The following is a 20,249-nucleotide window of genomic DNA, read 5'->3' as shown; positions in this document are numbered from 1 at the left end:
TGTGACTGATAGGGGAGGGCTCAGCCTGTGGTGGGTGGTGCCATTTCTGGGCTGGTGGTCCCGAGTCCAATAAGAAAGCAGGCTGAACAAGCCAGTAAGCAGTGCCCCTCCATGACCTCTGCATCATCTCCTGCCTCCAGGATCCTGCCTTGCCTGAGTTCCTGTCCTGTCTGGTTTCGATGATGAACTATGAGTAAAATAAACCCTTCCCTCCCCAAGTTTGCCCTTGATTGTTTTGAATCACCACAGCAAGAATAACTTGAAGACAGACTGCATGTGTGTATGAACGTGCTCATTAACACGTGTAAAGGAAGCAGGCCGTGAGCAGAAGTCATGCAGGCCACTTGCTTACCAGTAACTTAGTATGAAGGGCCAGGAAAATACTCTGCAGATCCTACAGATGGGAAACTTGGGGGAGATTCTGCTAATTATTCGAGAACATACACAGGAGATCCTGTGAAATGGTTTGTAACCATGGAGATAATAGTCATGGTAGTGGGTGCAGGTCTGTAATGGGTATCTTCTCAGGCTAGCCCATTTTCTTTCTGGTAATTGTTCTTCAGAATAATAATAGGATGCACAAGGAACTCAACATCCTGCGACAGGGAGACGGAAGGGCTGAGCTCTTCCTACCTTCCCCTCCAACCGCCCAGAGAAGGTGTTGGCCCAGCCAATCATGTGGAATATAATCTCAGGCCCGTCTAAGACCCCATCTATCCAGGCAGTTTCTGTGAACTTGGACCAGTTCTCAGGGAATCTGTGGCTTCTGTTGCCTCTTGCTGTCCAGCTCTAAGTGTAAGATCATTTAGTGACTCTCATTGTATGTGTGAGTTCTGCACTGTGGCAAGCTTGTGACCACTGCTCAGGAAGCCGATTTACAGTGAGGTGTTAAAAACTAGTGATGATGCTGGGACAGGCCGAGTTACAGAGCAGAGGAAGAAACTGAAAGTGGGGTGTGTGTGTGTGTGTGTGTGTGTGTGTGCACATGTGTGTGTGTGCACATGTGTGTGCACATGTGTGTGTGCACATGTGTGTGTGCGCGTGCATGTGCCCATGTGCTCATGCATGCATTCATTCATTGTGTATGATTCAATTCTTCTCTATTAGACTTTAACCTCTAGACTTCAAGGCAAAGAGAAGGTCTACGTAATTCCCTTTGGTATGTTCATTGAATGAAGAGTTGAGCTGTGTTTTTCTTTATCTAACTAAGGACTTTATGTAACCCAAAGAGCTCTGAGTATATTCGGGTTAAAAAAAAAATCTACCTTCTTTGAAGGTGTGAAAACTCAAGTGATGGTTTTGTATACAGAGCTGACAACTTTGAGGGTAAATATTCTGCCTTTTAGATTTTTATCTAAACCCAGTTCAGTTTAGAAATCAGCTTCAAATCTTTTTTATTTAAATTTGTTTATTCTTCCTTGAATGGTTTCTTTTTAACTCAAAGGGTGCTCTTGATGGCAAAACATAAAAACAATCACATTTCTCTGTTTCAGTCTTTCTTTTCTTTCATCCTTGTCATTTCTGGAGACTGGGTAGCACTGTGGAGGGTTTCTGGTAACTGCACACCTACACCATGCGTCTCAGGAAGTGGGGCTCATACCTGGTGGCCCCGACAGCTCCCGACTTCATGAGTCATCTGAGAAGGCAGGACTGTTACTAATGTTGAAGATTCTGTCTCCAGTGTGTTTGCTGCAGCAGTGACAAAATGTATGGATCCAAAGGAAGTATTAAAAACCTCGGCTTTGTTGGGGATTTAGCTCAGCAGTAGAAGCGCAAGGCCCTGGGTTCGGTCCCCAGCTCCAAAAAAAAGAACCAAAAAAAAAAAAAAAAAAACTCGGCTTTACATGCACACATGCACACACACAGTTATATCCACGTTGGGTACACACATGCACAAAGGTAACTGTAAGTAAGGCAAGGAGGTGGGAGTGAAGGACAGGGGTAGAGAAGATAATAGTGATTAGCACTTCTGGTGTGGCTGCCAAATGACATTCATGTATACATCTCATCACTGAAATACCCCTGGCACAGTCACCGGTGACTACTTCACAGATGTGAAAAGTGTGGTTCAATGGTCAATAGCAGGCTCAGTTCTGAACCAAGTGAGGCCATGAATAGGACAGGGTGTGACTGTCCAATTCACAGGAATGAGCAGAGTTTCTTCCATCTATCTATCTATCTATCTATCTATCTATCTATCTATCTATCTATCCATCCATCCATTCATCCATTCACTTTACATCCTGATCACAGTCCCCCAACCCCTCTCTCCTACCAGTCCTACCCTTACAACCCCCACCCCCACTACCTCTTTCCCTTCTCCCCAGAGAAGGTTCCACCTACCCTGGGACATTCAGACCCAGGAGGACTAAGGACATCCTCTCCCACTGAGGCCCAACCACCAGTCCAGTTAGGGGAAGTCCAATGGCAGGCAACTGAGTCAGAGATAGCCCAGCTCCAGTTGTTAGGGGACCCACAGGAAGACCAAGCTGCACATCTGCTACAAATGTGTAGGAAGCCTAGGTCCAGCCCCTACATACTCTTTGGTTGGTGCTTCAATCTCTGTGAGCCCCCATGGGCCCAGGTCAGTTGACTCTGCAGGTCTTCTTGTAGGTCTTGTGACCCTCCAGCTCACTCCATCTTAACCTCCATTCTTACACAAGACTCCCAGAGCAACGCCTTGTTTGGCTGTGGGTCTCTGCATCTGTTTCCATCCACTGTTGAGTGAAGCCTGTCAGAGGACAGTTGTGCTAGGATCCTGTCTGCAAGCATAGCAGAGTGTCATGAATAGTGTCAGGGGTGGGCATGGCATGAATGAATATGTTTTTAAGGAACATTCGTACCCTCCCTGTCACCATCAACTATTGAAGTAGGCCTCGCCCCAACTGGACTACTTAGCTGTGCATATTTCTTACCTTCTGGTTAAACCTTACTCTCGTCTAGGATCCTGAAGATGGGAGGGTTGGGGGAGTGGGAATGATGACATGACACTAAGCCTCTGTGCCCCTCCTCCCAGTTCTCCACATTGAATAAATCCTGTTCTGTCTTCTCTAACAATTTTTCTCTTCGCTTGGCCAATTAAGGACAAGTGGCTGACTCTGGTTAGAGCAGTCAGAGCCCAGGTTCTTCTTACCTGAACTCTAGCAACAAACATGGCCTTTGAGTTGCTTCTAGAGTCTCACACAAAAGCCAGCAAACCCCAGCAAGTGTCCCACATTTTACTGTCCTAGAACTGAGTTACCCTGGGGCTGAGCACATCCTCCCAGGCTAATGTAGCTGAACTGCTCCTCCTGCCTATGCCACACCTCCACCCCGCTTCCTCCCACCAACAGGACTGAGAGGGAAAGTGGACCGCCTTCCCCTCCAAAGCCAACGGAAGGGAAAGCATTGCAGTTTCCAAAGACTGGGCCGCCTCCAAGACGAGGAGACCAACATTTTCATCCCCATGGAGGAGATTTGCTTCTTGAATGGACTCAATGCTTAGTCCCCATGAGATGCAAATGGAGGCTGATTTGGAGAGAGATGGCATCTCAGGGTGCAAGGTTGCTCTGCTTCACCTGTCATTTTTAAAACTGGAACATGGATTCTCACATATCTGTGGACTTAGCTGCTGAAAGGTGAGAATAGGATTACGTTCTCAGATGGTGTTTTCTAACGAGTGGACGTGTGCGGTGGTGAGGAGTGTTGGGAAGCCCTCCTGCCGAGGTCAAGTCTGACATGACCAGATAGCCCTGAGCTTAGTACAAAATGGTGGACTCCCTTTGACAGTGGGGATTCCTCTTTACTGGGGAATTCAGGACACCTTGTGACTACCTGAGGAATGTCACAGAGTCTTGCACCTGAGATTCCTGGAACGCCTCCCATGCTAATGAGGCATCTCAATAGCCTTATGCCTTCAGCCAGTGACCTTTGCCCAACCGGGACATTCACTCCCTTCCCCCCAAACTATGAACTTGGTTCACCATGAATGGAGTGTACTAGTACAAGCCCACTCCGAATAAATATGCACAAGCTAAGATCATTTCAGAGAGCTGTTTCATTGAAGATCACTGGAGACGGCCTTCACCTAAAAGAGCTAGAACACTAAGATCCTCGGAGAAGGCTCTCTCTCCCCAACCCCTGCACTCACTCCCAGCCAGACTGGAATCCTTAGAATAAATGGCCAAACTTCTCTAAGGGAAACCACTACCTAAAAGAGCTTGACAGGAATAAGCTCCTCATTTGCAAAGGGTGTTGGGACCTCCTCACCAGCCTATGTAGACAAGAATGGAAGCCATGGTTAGTCAAGAAGTCTATATATGTGCCATGTCTACTTAATACAGCTAAAAGAGAAGAGGAACATAGGTTCTGAGCAAGTCTCAGGCACCAGGACTCCTTAAAGCTGATCAGAGGTGCATGTATTTCTTTCTAATTACCTGCAGTAGTTAGATCCCCCAGCTGGGCATCCATCCACCCCTGGACCTGACTTGATGGGGAAGTTCAAGCTTATCCTCTTCATTACTGTTCTGAGATAGAGAAGGCTCAGTGGGTCAAAGTTTTAAAATCCACCCCCGTTGGGTCAGCGGAAGTCCTGTTTCCAGGCAGATAGCCACATGGGTCCTAGCTCTCAATTCAGTCAGAGTAGACAGTGCTGATGTGGTGGGAGGCTGGCTTCTGCTGTGTGGACACAGCTCACCCTCCCTGCTGTAGGAGAGTATAAGTGTCCCAAAGAGGGCAGGGACAGAACAAGAAAGAGAACACAGCAGGATCTGATCCTAGGTTCATAACCTAACACTCTGAACACCAAGGCAGGAGGTCAGTCTGGCCTGTAAATGGCTTCAAATAATCAGGAGTGATGTGGTGGTGCAAGCCTTTTAATCCCAGCTCTCGGAAGGCAGAGGCAGGTGGATCTCTGAGTCCAAGGCTAGCCTTGTCTACAGAAAGCATTCCAGGACAGCCAAAGCTACCCGAAGAAATTGTCTTGAAAACAAAGATAGATAGATGGATGGGATAGGTAGATAGATAGATAGATAGATAGATAGATAGATAGATAGATAGATAGAGTCCCTGGATTTGATCCCCAGCATCAAGGAAGAAGACAGAGAGATTGGTGGAGAGTGAAAGACTGGTTATAACTGGTTTGTATATCACAGCAAACTCATTGTCACTGTCTTATAGGACTTGGAATGCAGTTTTATAAAGAAACTGTTAATAACAGCCCCATGTTAAACTGAGACTTTCTTACTTGCAAACACTAGGGAAAACTAGTCAAACACTTTAACATGTGCCTAGGCGGTAAAGCAACATGGAAAACCTGAAGTGATGCAGGTGGTCTGAGGAATATGTTTGCACATGCACATACACAGACTGCCAGCGTGTATACTAAGCAAGTAGAACATAAAAGGAGGATGAGGTCTATAAACACACCACTCCATTTTAATAACCATAGCCGTTTCTCTTCTCATCACTGTGTCCAAATTCTTGATAACAAGGAACTTGTGTGTGTTGGGAGCCGGGTGTTGAGAGGTGGGGGATGTGGGTGGGCAGTGTGGGTGGGAGGAGGTATATGTGTGGTAGGGGGTGGAGATGTGGGGATGTAGGGGTTGGAAAGTGGTGTGTGTGAGAGGTGGGGGTATGTGGAATGGGGGTGGGGGTGGGGTGTGGTGGTATGGGGGTAGGGTGGGGGATGGGGTGCGGGAGTAGGGAGTGACTTGTGTGTAGGGTGTGGCTGGCGTGTGGGTATGGGTGGGAGTGTGGAGGGATGGGAAGTTGGTGGATGGGGGGTTAAAGATTGGTTCATGGCTCAAAGGTACAGTTCACCATGGTCAGGAAGACATGGGGCAGAAGCAGCTCACAGTTGTGACAGCAGGAATGTGACCATAACAAGCTTCTGGAAGCAGAGAGGGACAAGAAACAGGGCCTAACTACAAAACTCAAGGTAGGTGAATTCCCCCAGCAAATGGCTTCCTTCAGTAGACTGCACATCCAGAAGTCCCACTGCCTCCCAGGACAGAGCCACCAGCTAGTGACCAACAGCTCAACACTTGAGCCTGTGGGGACAATTTGCTTCTGACACAACAGTGAGTTAGCACTTAGGAAAAATGGATCCCCTCAAAGTCACAGAACTTACCTTTGAGGAAGAATTTTGTCTACTCATAGGCATCTCTCCGACCCGCTCCTTGGTGAAGGAAACAATGGAAGGTCTAGATTTTAACTGGATTCTTGGGAACTTCAAAATAAGTGTCTTAATCATGATCATAACAAAGGAATTGACCCCAGTGTGGTTAGGTGTTCTTCAGAGCTCTGAGATCGTTTTATAGTGTCAACTTGGAGTAGACACCACAGTGTTGTCTACAGCCAAACTCTTGGATTTCTAAAAATGTTCCCATTTAACGATTTTCTTCTGAAGGGTGCAACAGCCTAAATCTAAGCCTTTTACCAGTGTTTCACACATTTGCCTCACAGTCTGGAACATCACCTCTCTCCCCCAAAGGAGGGGGCACAGTAGTGCCACACATGATGGAGAGCTATCCAGAATAGCTTTGTTTGACTCTTTAACAAGGCAAACTTGTGATTAAGTATGACCACAGTGCTGTACGACCTGTCAGTGCCAGCCATTAAGTCAGAGAGCTTCAAGTTAGCAAGGACTGGAAGGCACCTCGGCAGGACACTTCCAAGTTACTCCCAGAGAGTGGCACAGTGCAACTTGGTGGCATTTATTGGATCCTCATTAGGATCAGATGTATCCAGCCCAAACCAGCCTTACCTTTTAATTGGCAGATGATGAACCCATTCCCACCAAGCCAGAAAAAATATGTCACAGTGAGTGTAAAGAGAAGGCATGGTGGACTAGAAGGTAGAGGCAGGAAGAGGGGAAAGAGGAAACAGATCCACTATAAACACATAAGTGTAAAATTCCCTCTGAAGAACACTAAGCGACTGCTTGGTTTTTCTTTTCTTTTCTTTTTTTTTTTTCTTCACATACAGGTACTGCTGGGTACTTTTCCATTAAATTTTCAGCAGGCTAGATCTCCTCAAGAAAAGTTTCTGACTAAAAGGGGCTTTCCTCAACCACTCAGTTTCTTACCTGCCTGGTCCTACACGCATCAATGGTCCTGTATTTGGCCTCTTAGACAGTTGCCATGGACACGGGAGCAACACTTTCAGCCTGGTTGTGGGATCCTGCACAGGGCCTTGCTGACTAGAACCTCCCTAAGTAAAGTGTTACCTGATAAGTAAGAGTTTCCAAGAAAATGATTACACATGGGAATGAAAATAGATTGTTAGTTCATCTGTTAAAAAAAATCCCTGTTGATTCATAGACCGTCTACACAATTGAAACGTAAGAAACCATCGACTTGATTCGCATACAGTGAGAAACCGTCTCCCCTTGCTGCTGGTTACAAGCACCTCAGATGCCAAACTCTTGTTGACACGAGGAGAAATCATGTTAACCAAAGAAAAAAAAGGTTCTTGAGTTCCAATGGGAAAAAAAAAGGTAAATCAGAGAAAGGGGATCAGATGGTGTGAAGTGAGCCACTGTGGTTCAACTAACAGAATTCTACGCGGCAGCTTAGAGGGGACTCTAGTCACACATACCCCTGTAAAAACCACCTTAACACTATAAAGTCAACAAAAAGTAAAATGTAAGGGATTCTGAGATAGGATATTGTGTGAAATTTGACATAAAGCAATAGTTTATAATCTCTAGATTTATATTTGTATATGCAAACAGCAACAACAAGCATTTAAACATATGTTAGCAGTGCGACACCTGCCTATCATGTTTGACGTAGTCAAACCACACAAGAGCTGTGGTATGAATTGGAGTCAGCCCGTAAGCTATCTGATGGATTCTTTAACTCAATTTCATGAAGTAAATGGATGAAGCCTCAGAGAACAATAATTAGGCCAAGAGATTACATCTAAATATGTAGCTTATGTATAAGTTCATATTACAAATTTACTGCAAAAGACAGCACTGGGAATATCATAAAACACCTGGCACTATGTGTCACACATGCTTAGCTACTGTGGATGAGAAAATAGACTCAAGCTCAAAGTACACCATTATTCTTTCTATTGTCCATGTGTGACTGATTGTCACACTGTACTCCTGGGTTGCTAGCATCTTCAGAATCATTTTTTATGTGAGGAAAAATAAAGTTTGGTTTCCTGCTTATCTGACTGTTTATGCAAATGTCATTTTACAATCCCATCGTGGTCAAGTAGCCGTTGTGAAGACACGCTCTCTTCCCAGGATTCTCTGTGTTCTCTGGACAGATGCCCCAATGATAATCTCCTTCTCACGGTATTAAGGACGGTTTACCTCCAGCTCTTTTGAAAGGGGTTGTGTCACTGGGGTTAGCAGTTAGAACAGTCAGGCAATTTGACTTCTTGTGTTCACATTAAATACCCTTGCTGGTTGTCTGTGGGTGATATTTTCAAGTAACTATTTGCATAAGTAGATTTTTTTCTGTATGGTTTGACATTTAATACATTCATAATATACGTCTAAGAATAAGTTAAAAAGAACTTACAGGTTTCAATTAAAAAGTAATATAATATATGTATATATTTTCCCATCAGCTTAAAATTAATATAAACCATCTTATGTTGAACATAATACATTTTGACTACAAATGTTTTCTTTCTACATTGTTCTTTCTTTTGTATATGTTGGATTTCTGCAAATTGAGTTATATATCCTTTTACTAGCTCATATTAAATGTGCAGAAATCACTTTTAAAATATATTAAATATATTGGTCAGTAAACGCTCTGGGCTTGCTCTGTGCAGAAGAAAATCCCAGGAGAAAGGAAAGACCCAAGGTTTAGTGAGAATCCCAACTGAGAATCAGACCACCCTCCTGCATCTCATCCACTGTTGGAAGGAAACCATGGAAAAGGTAACTATCCGTAGGTTTTCCGGTTTTTCTCTAGCAATACTTGGGTGAATTTAAGATTTTTTCCAACTGTTTGCTTAAGTTTTGTTATACATGTGTCTCCCTACATATCTATAGAATTAACTGTTATGGGTGGTGTAGTGGCTATTCCTGGTTGTCAACTTGACTTACCTAGAATGAACTACAAGCCAGAGTTGGAAGGCTCATCTGTGACCCTGATCTTGGGGCCGGGAGATACAAGTTTCTGGCCTGGATCTTGGCATGGAGCTCTTGAGGCAAAGCGGCTATGAATCCCAGGAGACTAAGGCAAGGAGATCTCTGAGTTCAAGGTCAGCCTGGGCAAAGCAAGTCCCAGATCCAGGCGTGGTGGTACACACCTTTAATCTGGGCCACACCTTCTACATACGTAAGGACATTGGAGAAGGGAAGATTATCTCTTCACCTGCCTGCCTTGTGGGACTGAGCCACTGCTAGATCCTTGGACTCCCAGTCACAGCTGCTGCTGACCATTGTTGGGGAGTTGGACCACAGACTGTAAGTCACCAACCAATTCTCTTACTATACAGAGACTACCCACAAGTTCTGTGACTCTAGAGAACCCTGACTAACACAAGTGGATTAGTTTACTGCAAAGCCAATTGCATCTTAATTTTTATAGATACTGCAGTTTAAAGGATTTGTGCTAAATCATATTCCTACAGTATACGAAAGTGCTCATATTTTAATATATTTTAAAAGTGATTTCTGCAATTTGCATTACAAGTCATCCCTTTTTGAATCTGAATTGTTTTTATGGTTCACTTCTCTAATGCAAAGACACTCCTATGTTCAGACTCTGTCTTTTATTTCCTTCCCGTGTATGTTTTTCCCATGTTTTCTACTTATCTTTCTATTGGATTTTTAAAGTGTATTTGTATGTGTGATACCTTTTTAATGCTTTATTAAGATACATTAAGTATACTCAGTGATGGGCTTCATGTGAGGTTTTGTACCTAATACACTGTGATCGTGCACACTCCCAACCCTCTCACCCTTCCCACTCCTGCTGATCCCCCTGCTCTGAACTAACTTTTCTGCTGTCCTTATGTCTCTGTGTGTGTGGTCCAGGGAGTTCATTGGCACTGCCTCGCAGAGCATAGGCACTGTCTTGGTTACTTTTCCATTGCTGTGATAAAACTCCATGACTAAGGCAACTTACAAAAGAAAGTGCGTGATTGGGCTTATAGCTTCAGAGGGTTAAGAGCCCATGACGGCAGTGATGGCGTGGGAGAAAGAACATTGGAGAGCTCACATCTCAATCTGAAAGCAGGAGGGAGAGCGATCGAGCACTGGGAACGGCATGATATTCTTGAGGTCTCAAATCCCACCTCGGGAGAGACCTCCTCCAACTAGGCCACACCTCCTAATCCCTCCCGAACAGGTTTATGAACTGAGACCCAACTGTCCTAACAAAGGAGCTCTAGAGTTATTCCTACGCAGACCACCTTACCAGTAGCCACACTGCCGAAGAAAATGCCTCCCACCCCCTGTAAACAGCTGCCTAGAGATCCTCAAGGAAGGGCAGGGTACTTTGAGAGTTCTTCATATAAATGTCTACCATAAATGCCACATGCACTCTCCCATTTGCCATTTCCCTTTGATGGTGAGTATGGCTCACCTATTAAATTATCAAATGTATGCTTCATAAGATGATGTCAGGTATTCAAACTCTATAGCAGTAAAACATTGATACTCTGCTTTTTTTTTTTTTTGCCTATTTGTTCCAATTCTTTTTTTTTAGTTGAGTATTTTTTTTTTATTATTTACATTTCAAATGTTATTCCCTTTCCTAGTTTTCTGGCCATAAGCCCCCTATTTCTTCCCCCTCTCCTTCTTCTATAAGGGTGTTCCCCCTCCCCAACCATCCCCCATTCCCACCTCCCCCCTCTGACATTCCCTTACACTGGGGGCTTAAGCCTTGGCAGGACCAAGGGCTTCTCCTCCCATTGGTGCCCAACAAGGGCATCCTCTGCTACATATGCAGCTATAGCCCTGGGTCTGCCCATGCATAGTCTTTGGATGGTGATTTAGTCCCTGGGAGGTTTAGTTGGTTGGTATTTTTTCTTTTTTTTTTTTTCCTTTTTTTTTTCGGAGCTAGGGACTGAACCCAGGGCCTTGCGCTTGCTAGGCAAGCGCTCTACCACTGAGCTAAATCCCCAACCTGGTATTGTTTTTCTTATGGGGTTGCAAGCCTCTTTAGCTCCTTCAATCCTTTCTCTACTTCCTCCAATGGGGACCCTGTTCTCAGTTCAGTGGTTTGCTGCTGCTAGCATTCACCTCTGTATTTGTCATGCTTTGGCTGAGCCTCTCAGTATATAGCCTCTCAGCTATATTCCTGTCAGCATGCACTTCTTGGCTTCATCAATATTATCTAGTTTTGGTGGCTGTATAAATATGGGCTCTATCCACAGGTGGGGCAGGCTCTGAATGGCCATTCCTTCAGTCTCTGCTCCAAACTTGGCCTCCATATTCCTTCCTATGAATATTTTTGTTACCCCTTTTAAGGAGGACTGAAGCATCCGCATTTTGGTCTTCCTTCTTGTGCTTCATATGGTCTGTGGATTGTATCTTGGGTAATCCAAGCTTTTGGCCTAATATCCACTGATCAGTGAGATGTCCCACTTTTTAATATTACACGTACATTACATACCTCACGCTGGTCACATGGCTCTTAGAATGCAGTTCAATGATAAAGAAGCAACTCTTATCTCACCAGTGAATTTTCTTTTTGAAATACATTTCACCTTTTGAAATTATCTGAATTTCTTCCCAGGCCGAAACAATTTTATCCGCGTTGATAGGAGTTTGCTTTGTCTGACGGATTTGTGTACCCCAAAATGCTTGAAACCACTAAAATCCTGGGGATGTTACTGGAACAGAAAAAGCACCAGGACTCTCATCTATTCTGAAGTGCACTCAGGTGTCTGTGCCTGCCCTGCAGATGTTAACACCGTCACAAAAAGTTGAGGTCTAGGGTGCTTGTGTCTCAAAATATGTCCCTACTCAAAGTAATTATGAGCTTTAAACATCTTGTTTATGGGTATTTATGATTTCATGGAGCTTTCATCTTCCATGTCTGATGAGGTTTGGAATATTTTAGCCAAAATTCTGGAAATTTCCTTGTTTATATACAAATCAATGCAGTTTTGTCAAGTTCTCTGCATTTTCCTTCCTCTCCTGAAAGCAACGTCAAATTCGCCCTATTTGCTCAATTTAGGAACCTTTATAAAGATGGCTGGAAGTAAAACAATGCTCAACTATGGCATTAGAAGGACATTATGGGTATAAATAATCACACACACACACACACACACACACACACACACACACACACACACACACGCACACACGTAACATACTGAGATTTCACTGTCCATGTCGGATGGGGTCTCTTCATAACATCAAGTGTCAAGTGGATGGCACACACATTTATAATCTGATGCCTAGAAGGAAGAGGCAGGAGATCGTGAGTCCAAAGCTAACCTAGGCTACATTGACAGGAGAAAAGATTGTTACATACCAGACTTCGCAAAGAATGACACGCCCATTAAGTTGGCTGGTTGCTGACGCCAGCCAAAGATTTAGATTGAGCTCACCTACGTGGTATTAAATAGTTTCCCAACTGATCCTAACCTCCTGGTATGTGTCCTTCAGTTTTGCTCTCACAGTAAAATACAACAATCTGGGCAGTCTTGTGTCATGGAAGTCTGTGATAAAAGCATTCTTCGGTGAAGGCCTTACTGTTTGTGTCCCAGGCAGAACACAATTCGCTTTTGCTCTTCCAGGAGTCAATCCCCAGCATCTACCTAGAAGCTCACAACCCTTCTGTAACTCCAAAGCCCTCTGGCCTCTATGGTCACCAGGCATTCAAGCGGCACAGAGACATAGATGCAGGTAAAACACCCATACGTGTAATAATACATTTATAATATATTTGCATGTGTGTGAGGGCTCACACATTATAGCATGTATGTGGCTCTCAGAGGACAACTTGCAGGAGCTAATTCTCACCTTCCACCATATAGAACCAAATCAGGTTGTCAGGCACAGTGACAAATGCTTTGACCTGCTGAGTCATCTCATAGGCCTTGAAGGCTCTTTTAAAAAGAGTCTTAACCTCATCAATAAAGGAGGGATCTTAATGGCCCCTCGCCTCTTAAAAACCCACTTCCATGTTGCCTGACCTGGGGAGTCATTCAAAGCCCAGCAGGAACTACCAGAAGATAATTAAAAACACTACTTCAGCCAGTTTTATTAACACTTTACATATTGGAGGAGCAGATTAAAAACACATTTATCAAGTTTTTAAAAGTTATATAAGAGGAAATAATGGAAAAATGCCATTTTCAGGTTGGTTTTAAAAACAATTTCATCTGGATTTGGGGGTCAAGTTTATTCAACTGAAAAATAAAGAGTTAAATGTCTTTGGAATCTACAGTTTTAAAAATAGCATAAGGAAATACTGTTTTTGTGGTTCATGGTTCAAATAAATCATGCTTTTGTTTTTTGTTTGTTTGTTTGTTTCTTGCTACTACAGATTTAATGACATTGGTAGGGACACATAACTTCTGGCACAGAGTAGATACCAAGGGACTAACCAAAACAAAAATGGAAATAGGTACACTAAGGTATTACATTACTGAACTGCTTAACAGGCAAGCTGTCCAAACGTCTTGGACAGCACAAAGCAGAGCTAATAAAGGCTGGTCTTCCTCATCATCTTCAAGAATTCTTCCTCATTTATCTCTCCATCCCCATCACGATCAGCTTCATCAAGCATTTCCTGTAAAATGGACGTAACACGAAAGACCAAAACTATTGAAGATGTATAGTGATAGAAATTCAACGGGAATTTTTGTTTTTGATAAGTACAACTAAGTTACACAAGCCATATAAAACTATACACACATTATAATTATAAAATAAACAAGACTTACCTGTAACTCATCTTCGGTTAAGTTTTCCCCTAGCTCCTTGGCAACCCTCTTGATGTTATTTAGTGATATGCTTCCAGTAGCATCGTCATCAAATAATTTAAACGCCTTCAGTATTTCTTCCTTCTCGTCTTTTTCACTCTTTAGAAAATGAGGTGTCATTGGCTGTTTATTTGTTCTAGCAAGCTGGACTTAGTAGGTCTATTAATTCTACAGCTGTGTGGGCACATTTGTATCAGGAGGCTGAGTTCTCAGCAGACTGCCTCTTAAACAATGACTCCAACATGCACCTGCCCTCAAGGCCCATAAGGCACCAAGCTCCAAGGGCTGGAGTAGTCTCAGGAACAGTGGCCAAAGTAGGCACTCTGTGGTGCCAGGTATCAGTACTTCCCGACTAAACTCTTCTCCACAATCTTTACTACTCTGAAAATACCTCGGTTCTTGCTGTCATATTCCGCCCACCCTTAATATCTAGTCCCAGTTCGCCCATGAAATCTCTATGTACAGCCCTAGCCATGTACAAGTCTCTGCTAGTGTTTCTTTGGAAAATAGACTATACCATTTTTATGCTCATAATGGCGAAAAAATCTTCAAAACAAATCGTGCCTGTCCCTTCCTTGTCGATTTCAGTTATCAACTGTTTTACTTCTTCTTTCTTCGGCTCAAATCCTAAGGCCCGCATTGCAATCTGCAATAGGAGGGGGGACATATTTTAATATGCCATGATCTCATTTTGAACTTTCAAATTACTAATTAATAGCATATAAAACTATATGCACATTATAATTACAAAATAAATAAGATTTACAGACAGGGTATGGAACTTGGATAGTTCAGGGTTTTGACTTACTCATCAACCAAGGACACAACTAAAATGTTACAAGATATTGTTTTGTTGACTTAGGGCAAGCATACGTACATACCTTTCAGCAGAATGCTATTATAGGTGGCATCTGTGAGCAAGTCTAGTGGTAGAGCCCTGGGTTCCATCCCCCTAAGACAGACAGACAGGCAGACACACACACACACACACACACACACACACACACACTGGTTTTTCAAATGTCTTAGAAATAATTTCAGAACCTTCAATTCTTTCAGATCTATGGTTCCAGATCCATCAATATCGAACAAGTCAAAGGCCTCTTTAATTTCTTGCTTTTGGGTGTCATTCAATTCAACTTTTGCCGCTTTTTTCTTCCATTGGTCTAAAGTTGTGCGATGGCTGGATGCCTGCAATAAGCGTACCCGTGGGTGAAAACAGTGTAACTAGAATGACATAGTCACCATCCCATTTCCTTTCATAGAATGAGCTCATTCCCCCCTTGTTAATCTTTTTGGTTATTGACATCTTTTCCCCCCATCTGTTGATACAGGGCCACCCAGTGGAGCTCAGATGGCCCTGAAAGTCTCAGTCCTGTTTGAGTCTCCTAAATTGATTAATTTGATAGAAAATGTGGTTTTCTTCTTAGATTTTCCTCTTAAAACTAGAGCTTTAGAAGGGAGACGAAGCTAAGTAAGCTAGCATACCACTGTGGAGTATCAGAACGCGATTAGGTTTTTAAAGAAATATGCATTTTCCGTACGTCCATGCTTGATTTAGTGAGAGTTTTAGTTTCCTTGAAAAACACAGAAATGTTATGGGAATGTGTTTTCGTTTTAATCCCAGGTGTGGGATATGGGGCTACTTCAGATTGTCCACAGCAGCCGACTATGATTCGCCTCTTGCAGGGGCATGATTTTGCCAGCTGCAGATAGATTCCATTGTGTGACTTTTGGAATTCTGACTGCTTTTCAGAAGGTATATAAATGCTGAGGCCTCAAGAGGTGGGGTTGTGGTTGTTTCCGTTTGTCAAGTAGTCATGTGCAAAGAAGAAATTAGATATCCTAGATATCCTGACAGCAAAGATCAAACTTGTCCCAAGGAACTCTACACCCCTAATCAGCAGGAAGTAGTCTAACAATATCACAATTCCTTTCCCCTCTATCCTTTTTTTGTCTCCTATCTAGCATCAGAAGGTTGAAAGGGTGGGACAGAGTGGAAGGAAAAAAAAAAAAAAAGAACCCACCAAGCAGCAAACAGCTAGGGGATGCTTACTAGGACACAATCATCCTCTCCCACTTTCCATTATTGAGTGCCCTGCATCACAGAAACACAAAAGTGGAAAACTATATTTTTGGTGACCATCTACTCCCACAGATCTGCAGGAGAATGTTTGGCCAATTATGCCGGTGCACTTAACATGTGGAAGATGAAAGACCTTTCTGCTGTTTGCTTCTTTATGTCACCAAACTGGGTCACAGAACCACTGGAGACTCTTCTCTCTGCAGGTGGAGTGGGGAGCCCTGGAGGTGGCTGAGGATCTAAGTGGTCTATTTTGTCTAAGTTATTGGCTGTGGTCACTTCGGATTCTTGGTTCTAGAGCTGTAGATTCTGTTGAGTGGTCTTCTAGATCCTAGGGCAGCATTGTATCAGCATTTTCTCAGCAAGAAGCTAGTGGCCCTTCAGCTTTGAGTGTCCTGAGTTGCCCTGACCATCAGGACTGAATCTGTGGGCCCCTTCCTCTCAGTGAAAGAATTGCTCGCCCTCTGATTCTCAGTGGTTACTTATTTAGCCTGCTTCCAGTCAGTGGCTGTGCTGGTGGCACCCCTGACCACCTCAGTGGCCCGCCGGCTGTTGGTGGCCTGAGGTTGAAGGCTTCTACTCTGCACACTTCCCTATCTTGAAGCCCCTCCGTGTAGACAGAGGTCTCTGTACCCCAGGACCATATCTCTTTATCGCAGGACCACCCTTATAGAGTGCAGGCATTGGTGGATAAAAGGAAAAGGAGACCCATATCTATCCCATGGCTTAGCCACTAAAGGTAAGTATTCAAGGATCCTGACAGGAAAGGTAGTAAACAGGAAAGAACACCGGGGTCTCACAGCACTCACCATATCTCCTACCCAAGCCCCTGCCCGCGCCCACGCAACGGCTGCCTTGCCTTCAGCCGGGCGGGCTTGGGGCGGGCGGTTGCTAGAGCCGCACTAAGAGCGCAAGCCCGCCCACCAGCTCCTGTGATTGACGACCATTGTGCCCAATGGAAAGGCAAGACTGCTCTGACCGCGCGCAGGTAGGCGGGACTGGTTGGGTTCCGGTGCTGTGCAGATCGGTGCGTGGTGAGGAGGGTCGTGGGCCCAGTGGGCCGGAAGGCAGGGAGGGTTGGGGCGAGCTCTCTGTCCCGCGTGTCCCTAGACTCTCCACACACCGAAAAACCGTCCTGCGGCCTTCCGGCCTTAGAGCCGCTCGAGGGCACGCGGCAGCGTGGAGCCAGAGGGGTGGTGGTGGCGTCCTCGCGGGGCGAAACGCCAGTCCCGGACCGAGGATGGCGTGGGCCCTCCTGGGCTGGCAATCTCTTCCTAGTGTGCGGAGTAAACATGGCGCATTCCCAAAACTGCCACCTCACCTTGCAGACACTTAGGTTGTAATCCTTAAATCTCCTTAGGCTCCTGGGGAATAGGTAAGTTTATTCTCAGAGTAGAAAGCCGCTTCTCCTGCTTTAAGTTTCCCAGTGGGAATTCAAAGGATGTAAATTCATAATATCTTGTGAGTGAAGTAAAGTGTTAAGTCATTTACCTATAATCTATTGGTTTTTCTCAAGTCACGTATCTCGTCCGAAAAGTTATACTTGGGCAGTTCTCAAAGTCATAATACTAATTTTAAATAGATTTCAGAAACCAGACAGCCATACAGACAGACAGGGTAGGTTTCTTGAAGAAGGGCATTCCAGAAAGAGGGACACTTAGAAACATTGAGGTAGGGAACATGCTTTGCATAGTCTAAAAACACAAAGGAGGCCTGAGCAAAGCAGATGAGTCAGAAAGGAAGAAGTGTGGGTTTTAGTACTGTGTGGGCACAAGGCTTTTATTTGAGTTAGTTAGGGAGACTTTGTAACATTCTGAGTATAGAAGTGAAAGGATGTGAGTCACTTTTATAGGAACTCCCTGTGCCAAGCAGGAGCAAAGACTATTTTCTGAGAGGCTTCTAAAAGTGGAGTGTTGTGGTTAGATTATGGTGTTACAAGTAGACTGGAGAGGACCAGACTTAGTTCTGGTGAGATGAAAATCCTAGTTATACCTATCAAAAAAATACAGCGCTTTTAAACATAACTCCTGAAAAGCAAACGCGATATGATCTTAGAAGAAGACGACTTCTGAAGTCAAAAACCCCATTTAAGTAATCTGACTCTGCTCCCCATTGCAGATGGAAAGCTAAGGAAACAGTCTGACAAGCAACAAAACTGACGTGTTCGTGGAAGGCTTTCCGGCCAGGCACAGCAGAACAAAAGTCAGGTTGAGGTAGTGCACTGCCACGAACAGTTACCAGGGGTATCTAATCACTTTTGAAATTACCCATCTCCCATCCCTGTTGCTGTCATCGCCTTTTGATATCCAACCTCCTAGAAAAGAAGACATTCTTATTTTGAGTTGTTGAGCCTATTGGAGCCTCTACAGAATCATTTAGGACTCTTCCCAAGGTAGGGATGCGAAGATAAATTTTCAGTTACTACTCAAACTTGGAATTAGAGTCTTCAAATGCTAAAAGATCTCTTTTGGGTATTTTGATATGTGTTGTGTATGACTTTTTCCTTGTAGATTGTTGAAATCCATCCTTTATCTGTCCCTTTTGTAACATAATTCAATACAGACAGAAATACCTATGGTTTTTTTTATCCTGTTATCTTGGGTTGTATCCCACTCATAGACTGTATCTTATAGCTTTAACATTCTAGAAAGGAGACCAGAGCCCTTAATGTCATCCCCCACCCACCCACAACAAATGACATAAGCATCTATAAGTTAAGGGTGTCAACAGGACTTGGAAGAAGGCAAAGGGTTTGAAGGAGGGAAATGAAGATTCTAAAGAAGAGAGGATAAGTTACTATCACACTGAGAGTGAAGCAGCGTAATTGATGCAGTAATTAACCAGCAGAACTTAAATGGAGTTTTACCCTTTGACTTAATAGTTAGGAGATTTTCGTGTCTGTTATTCAATTATCATGCTTCATTTTCCACAAACAGGTTAGTTACTTTAGTACCGACCTTAAATTTTTGTTGTGATTTCATTTGTAATATGTGTCAAGCCTGTTGTATAAGGGAAACTCTCAAGTTTTGTTAGCAGTGAAAACCAACCAGACTTTTTTCTTTTCATCTCCATTTTCTCTTCCTTATTATTAATTTATTTATTTGCTTTATATCCCAATATCAGCTCCTTTCTCCTCCCAATATCCTGTCACACAGATCCTCCCTCATCCTCTGGTCCCCTTCTTCTCTGAGAAGAGGGAGCCCCCCACTTGGTGTCCCCCACCCCTGCTCATTCAGTCACTGTGGGACTAGGCACATCCTCTCCCACTGAGGCCAAGCAAGGTGGCCCAATTAGGGGAATGGGATCCATAGGCAGGCAACATATTCAGGGAGAGCCCCTGCTCCAGTTGTTGGGGAACCTGCATGCAGCCAGACCTTTAAGCTTGTTCTTTCAGCATTTTGTTTTTATTAACTAGATATTCTTGAAGGGAAAGCTAGACTACTAGCTCCAAAATTCAGCTTTTAGCAAATTACAAATATAAATGTAAAGAAACGAACACTTAGAACACAAATTTCTTGGCTTCAAACTTAACAAAAAGCTACAGTTTTTATAACAGTATTGTATTGGCACAGAATGATTACTTTGCCCAATACAGTTGAATTCACAGCCCAGAGATATAAACCCATGCATGTTTAGCAAGTTGATTTTTGATAAAGGTACTAAGAACACGCAAGAGAGAATAGTTGATTCAACAGGTGGTAGGGATCAAACATCTGGATATCCACATGTGAAAGGACCTCAGCCTTACATCATATATGAAAATTAGTCCCAAATCAATCATTACATAATGAATAGAATTTGGAAGAAAACACTGGATTAAATCTGTATCAACTTGCATTTGGAAGTGGATTCATGAGCAGTATTGAAAAATAAATGTTAAATTTTATCAAAAGTTTACCATAAAAATAAAAATTTTTATGAGTCAAATGCATTATAAAAACAGGAAAGACATTCTATAGAATGGTAGATTGTACTTGCCAATCAAATAAGGCAGGCCCCTTAGTGTCCATAGGGGAATGGTTTTAAGACTCCACTATAGAAACTAAAGTCTACACATGCATTAGTGTTTTACATAAAATGATGGAGTATTCAAATCTAGCCTACGTATACTAGGTATATGTTATTCTTAAAATTAATATAATGATGGACTAAGAAAATATAAATGCTAGGTTAATAGTTGCTATAAGACATTGTTTAAGGAATGATGACAATATGTTTCATGTTGACTACACATGCTGAGTTTGCTTTTATGTTTTTCAAATCTTGT

General features: G+C 43.4%; 1 protein-coding gene across 1 annotated transcript; it reads right to left on the bottom strand.

Moving 5' to 3' along the window:
• Window positions 1-13,156: 13,156 nt before the first annotated feature.
• On the bottom strand, window positions 13,157-17,276 carry LOC116895897 (centrin-4). The gene is made up of 5 exons (XM_032896982.1): window positions 16,962-17,276; window positions 14,944-15,090; window positions 14,417-14,545; window positions 13,861-13,998; window positions 13,157-13,706 (listed from the first exon to the last, which is right to left on the bottom strand). The coding sequence occupies exons 1-5, from the start codon at window positions 17,274-17,276 to the stop codon at window positions 13,617-13,619; spliced, it is 819 nt and encodes a 272-aa protein (XP_032752873.1). The 3' UTR covers window positions 13,157-13,616.
• Window positions 17,277-20,249: the final 2,973 nt, after the last annotated feature.

The sequence above is a fragment of the Rattus rattus genome, chromosome 3 (genome assembly GCF_011064425.1).
Source record: "Rattus rattus isolate New Zealand chromosome 3, Rrattus_CSIRO_v1, whole genome shotgun sequence".
NCBI lineage: Eukaryota > Metazoa > Chordata > Mammalia > Rodentia > Muridae > Rattus > Rattus rattus.
The sequence above is the reverse complement of the archived record's forward strand: the minus strand, read 5'-3'. Positions and strand labels throughout refer to the sequence as shown.

What these genes read in the sequence shown, in the direction of transcription:
- LOC116895897 (XM_032896982.1), bottom strand. Translation starts at nt 17,276, where the DNA reads ATGTTTACTCCGCACACTAGGAAGAGATTGCCAGCCCAGGAGGGCCCA. An exon ending in GTCCCGCCTACCTGCGCGCG is followed by an intron (nt 15,091 to 16,961) that starts GTCAGAGCAGTC and finishes CGCTTATTGCAG; the next exon opens with GCATCCAGCCATCGCACAAC. An exon ending in CCATTATGAGCATAAAAATG is followed by an intron (nt 13,999 to 14,416) that starts GTATAGTCTATT and finishes CATTTTCTAAAG; the next exon opens with AGTGAAAAAGACGAGAAGGA.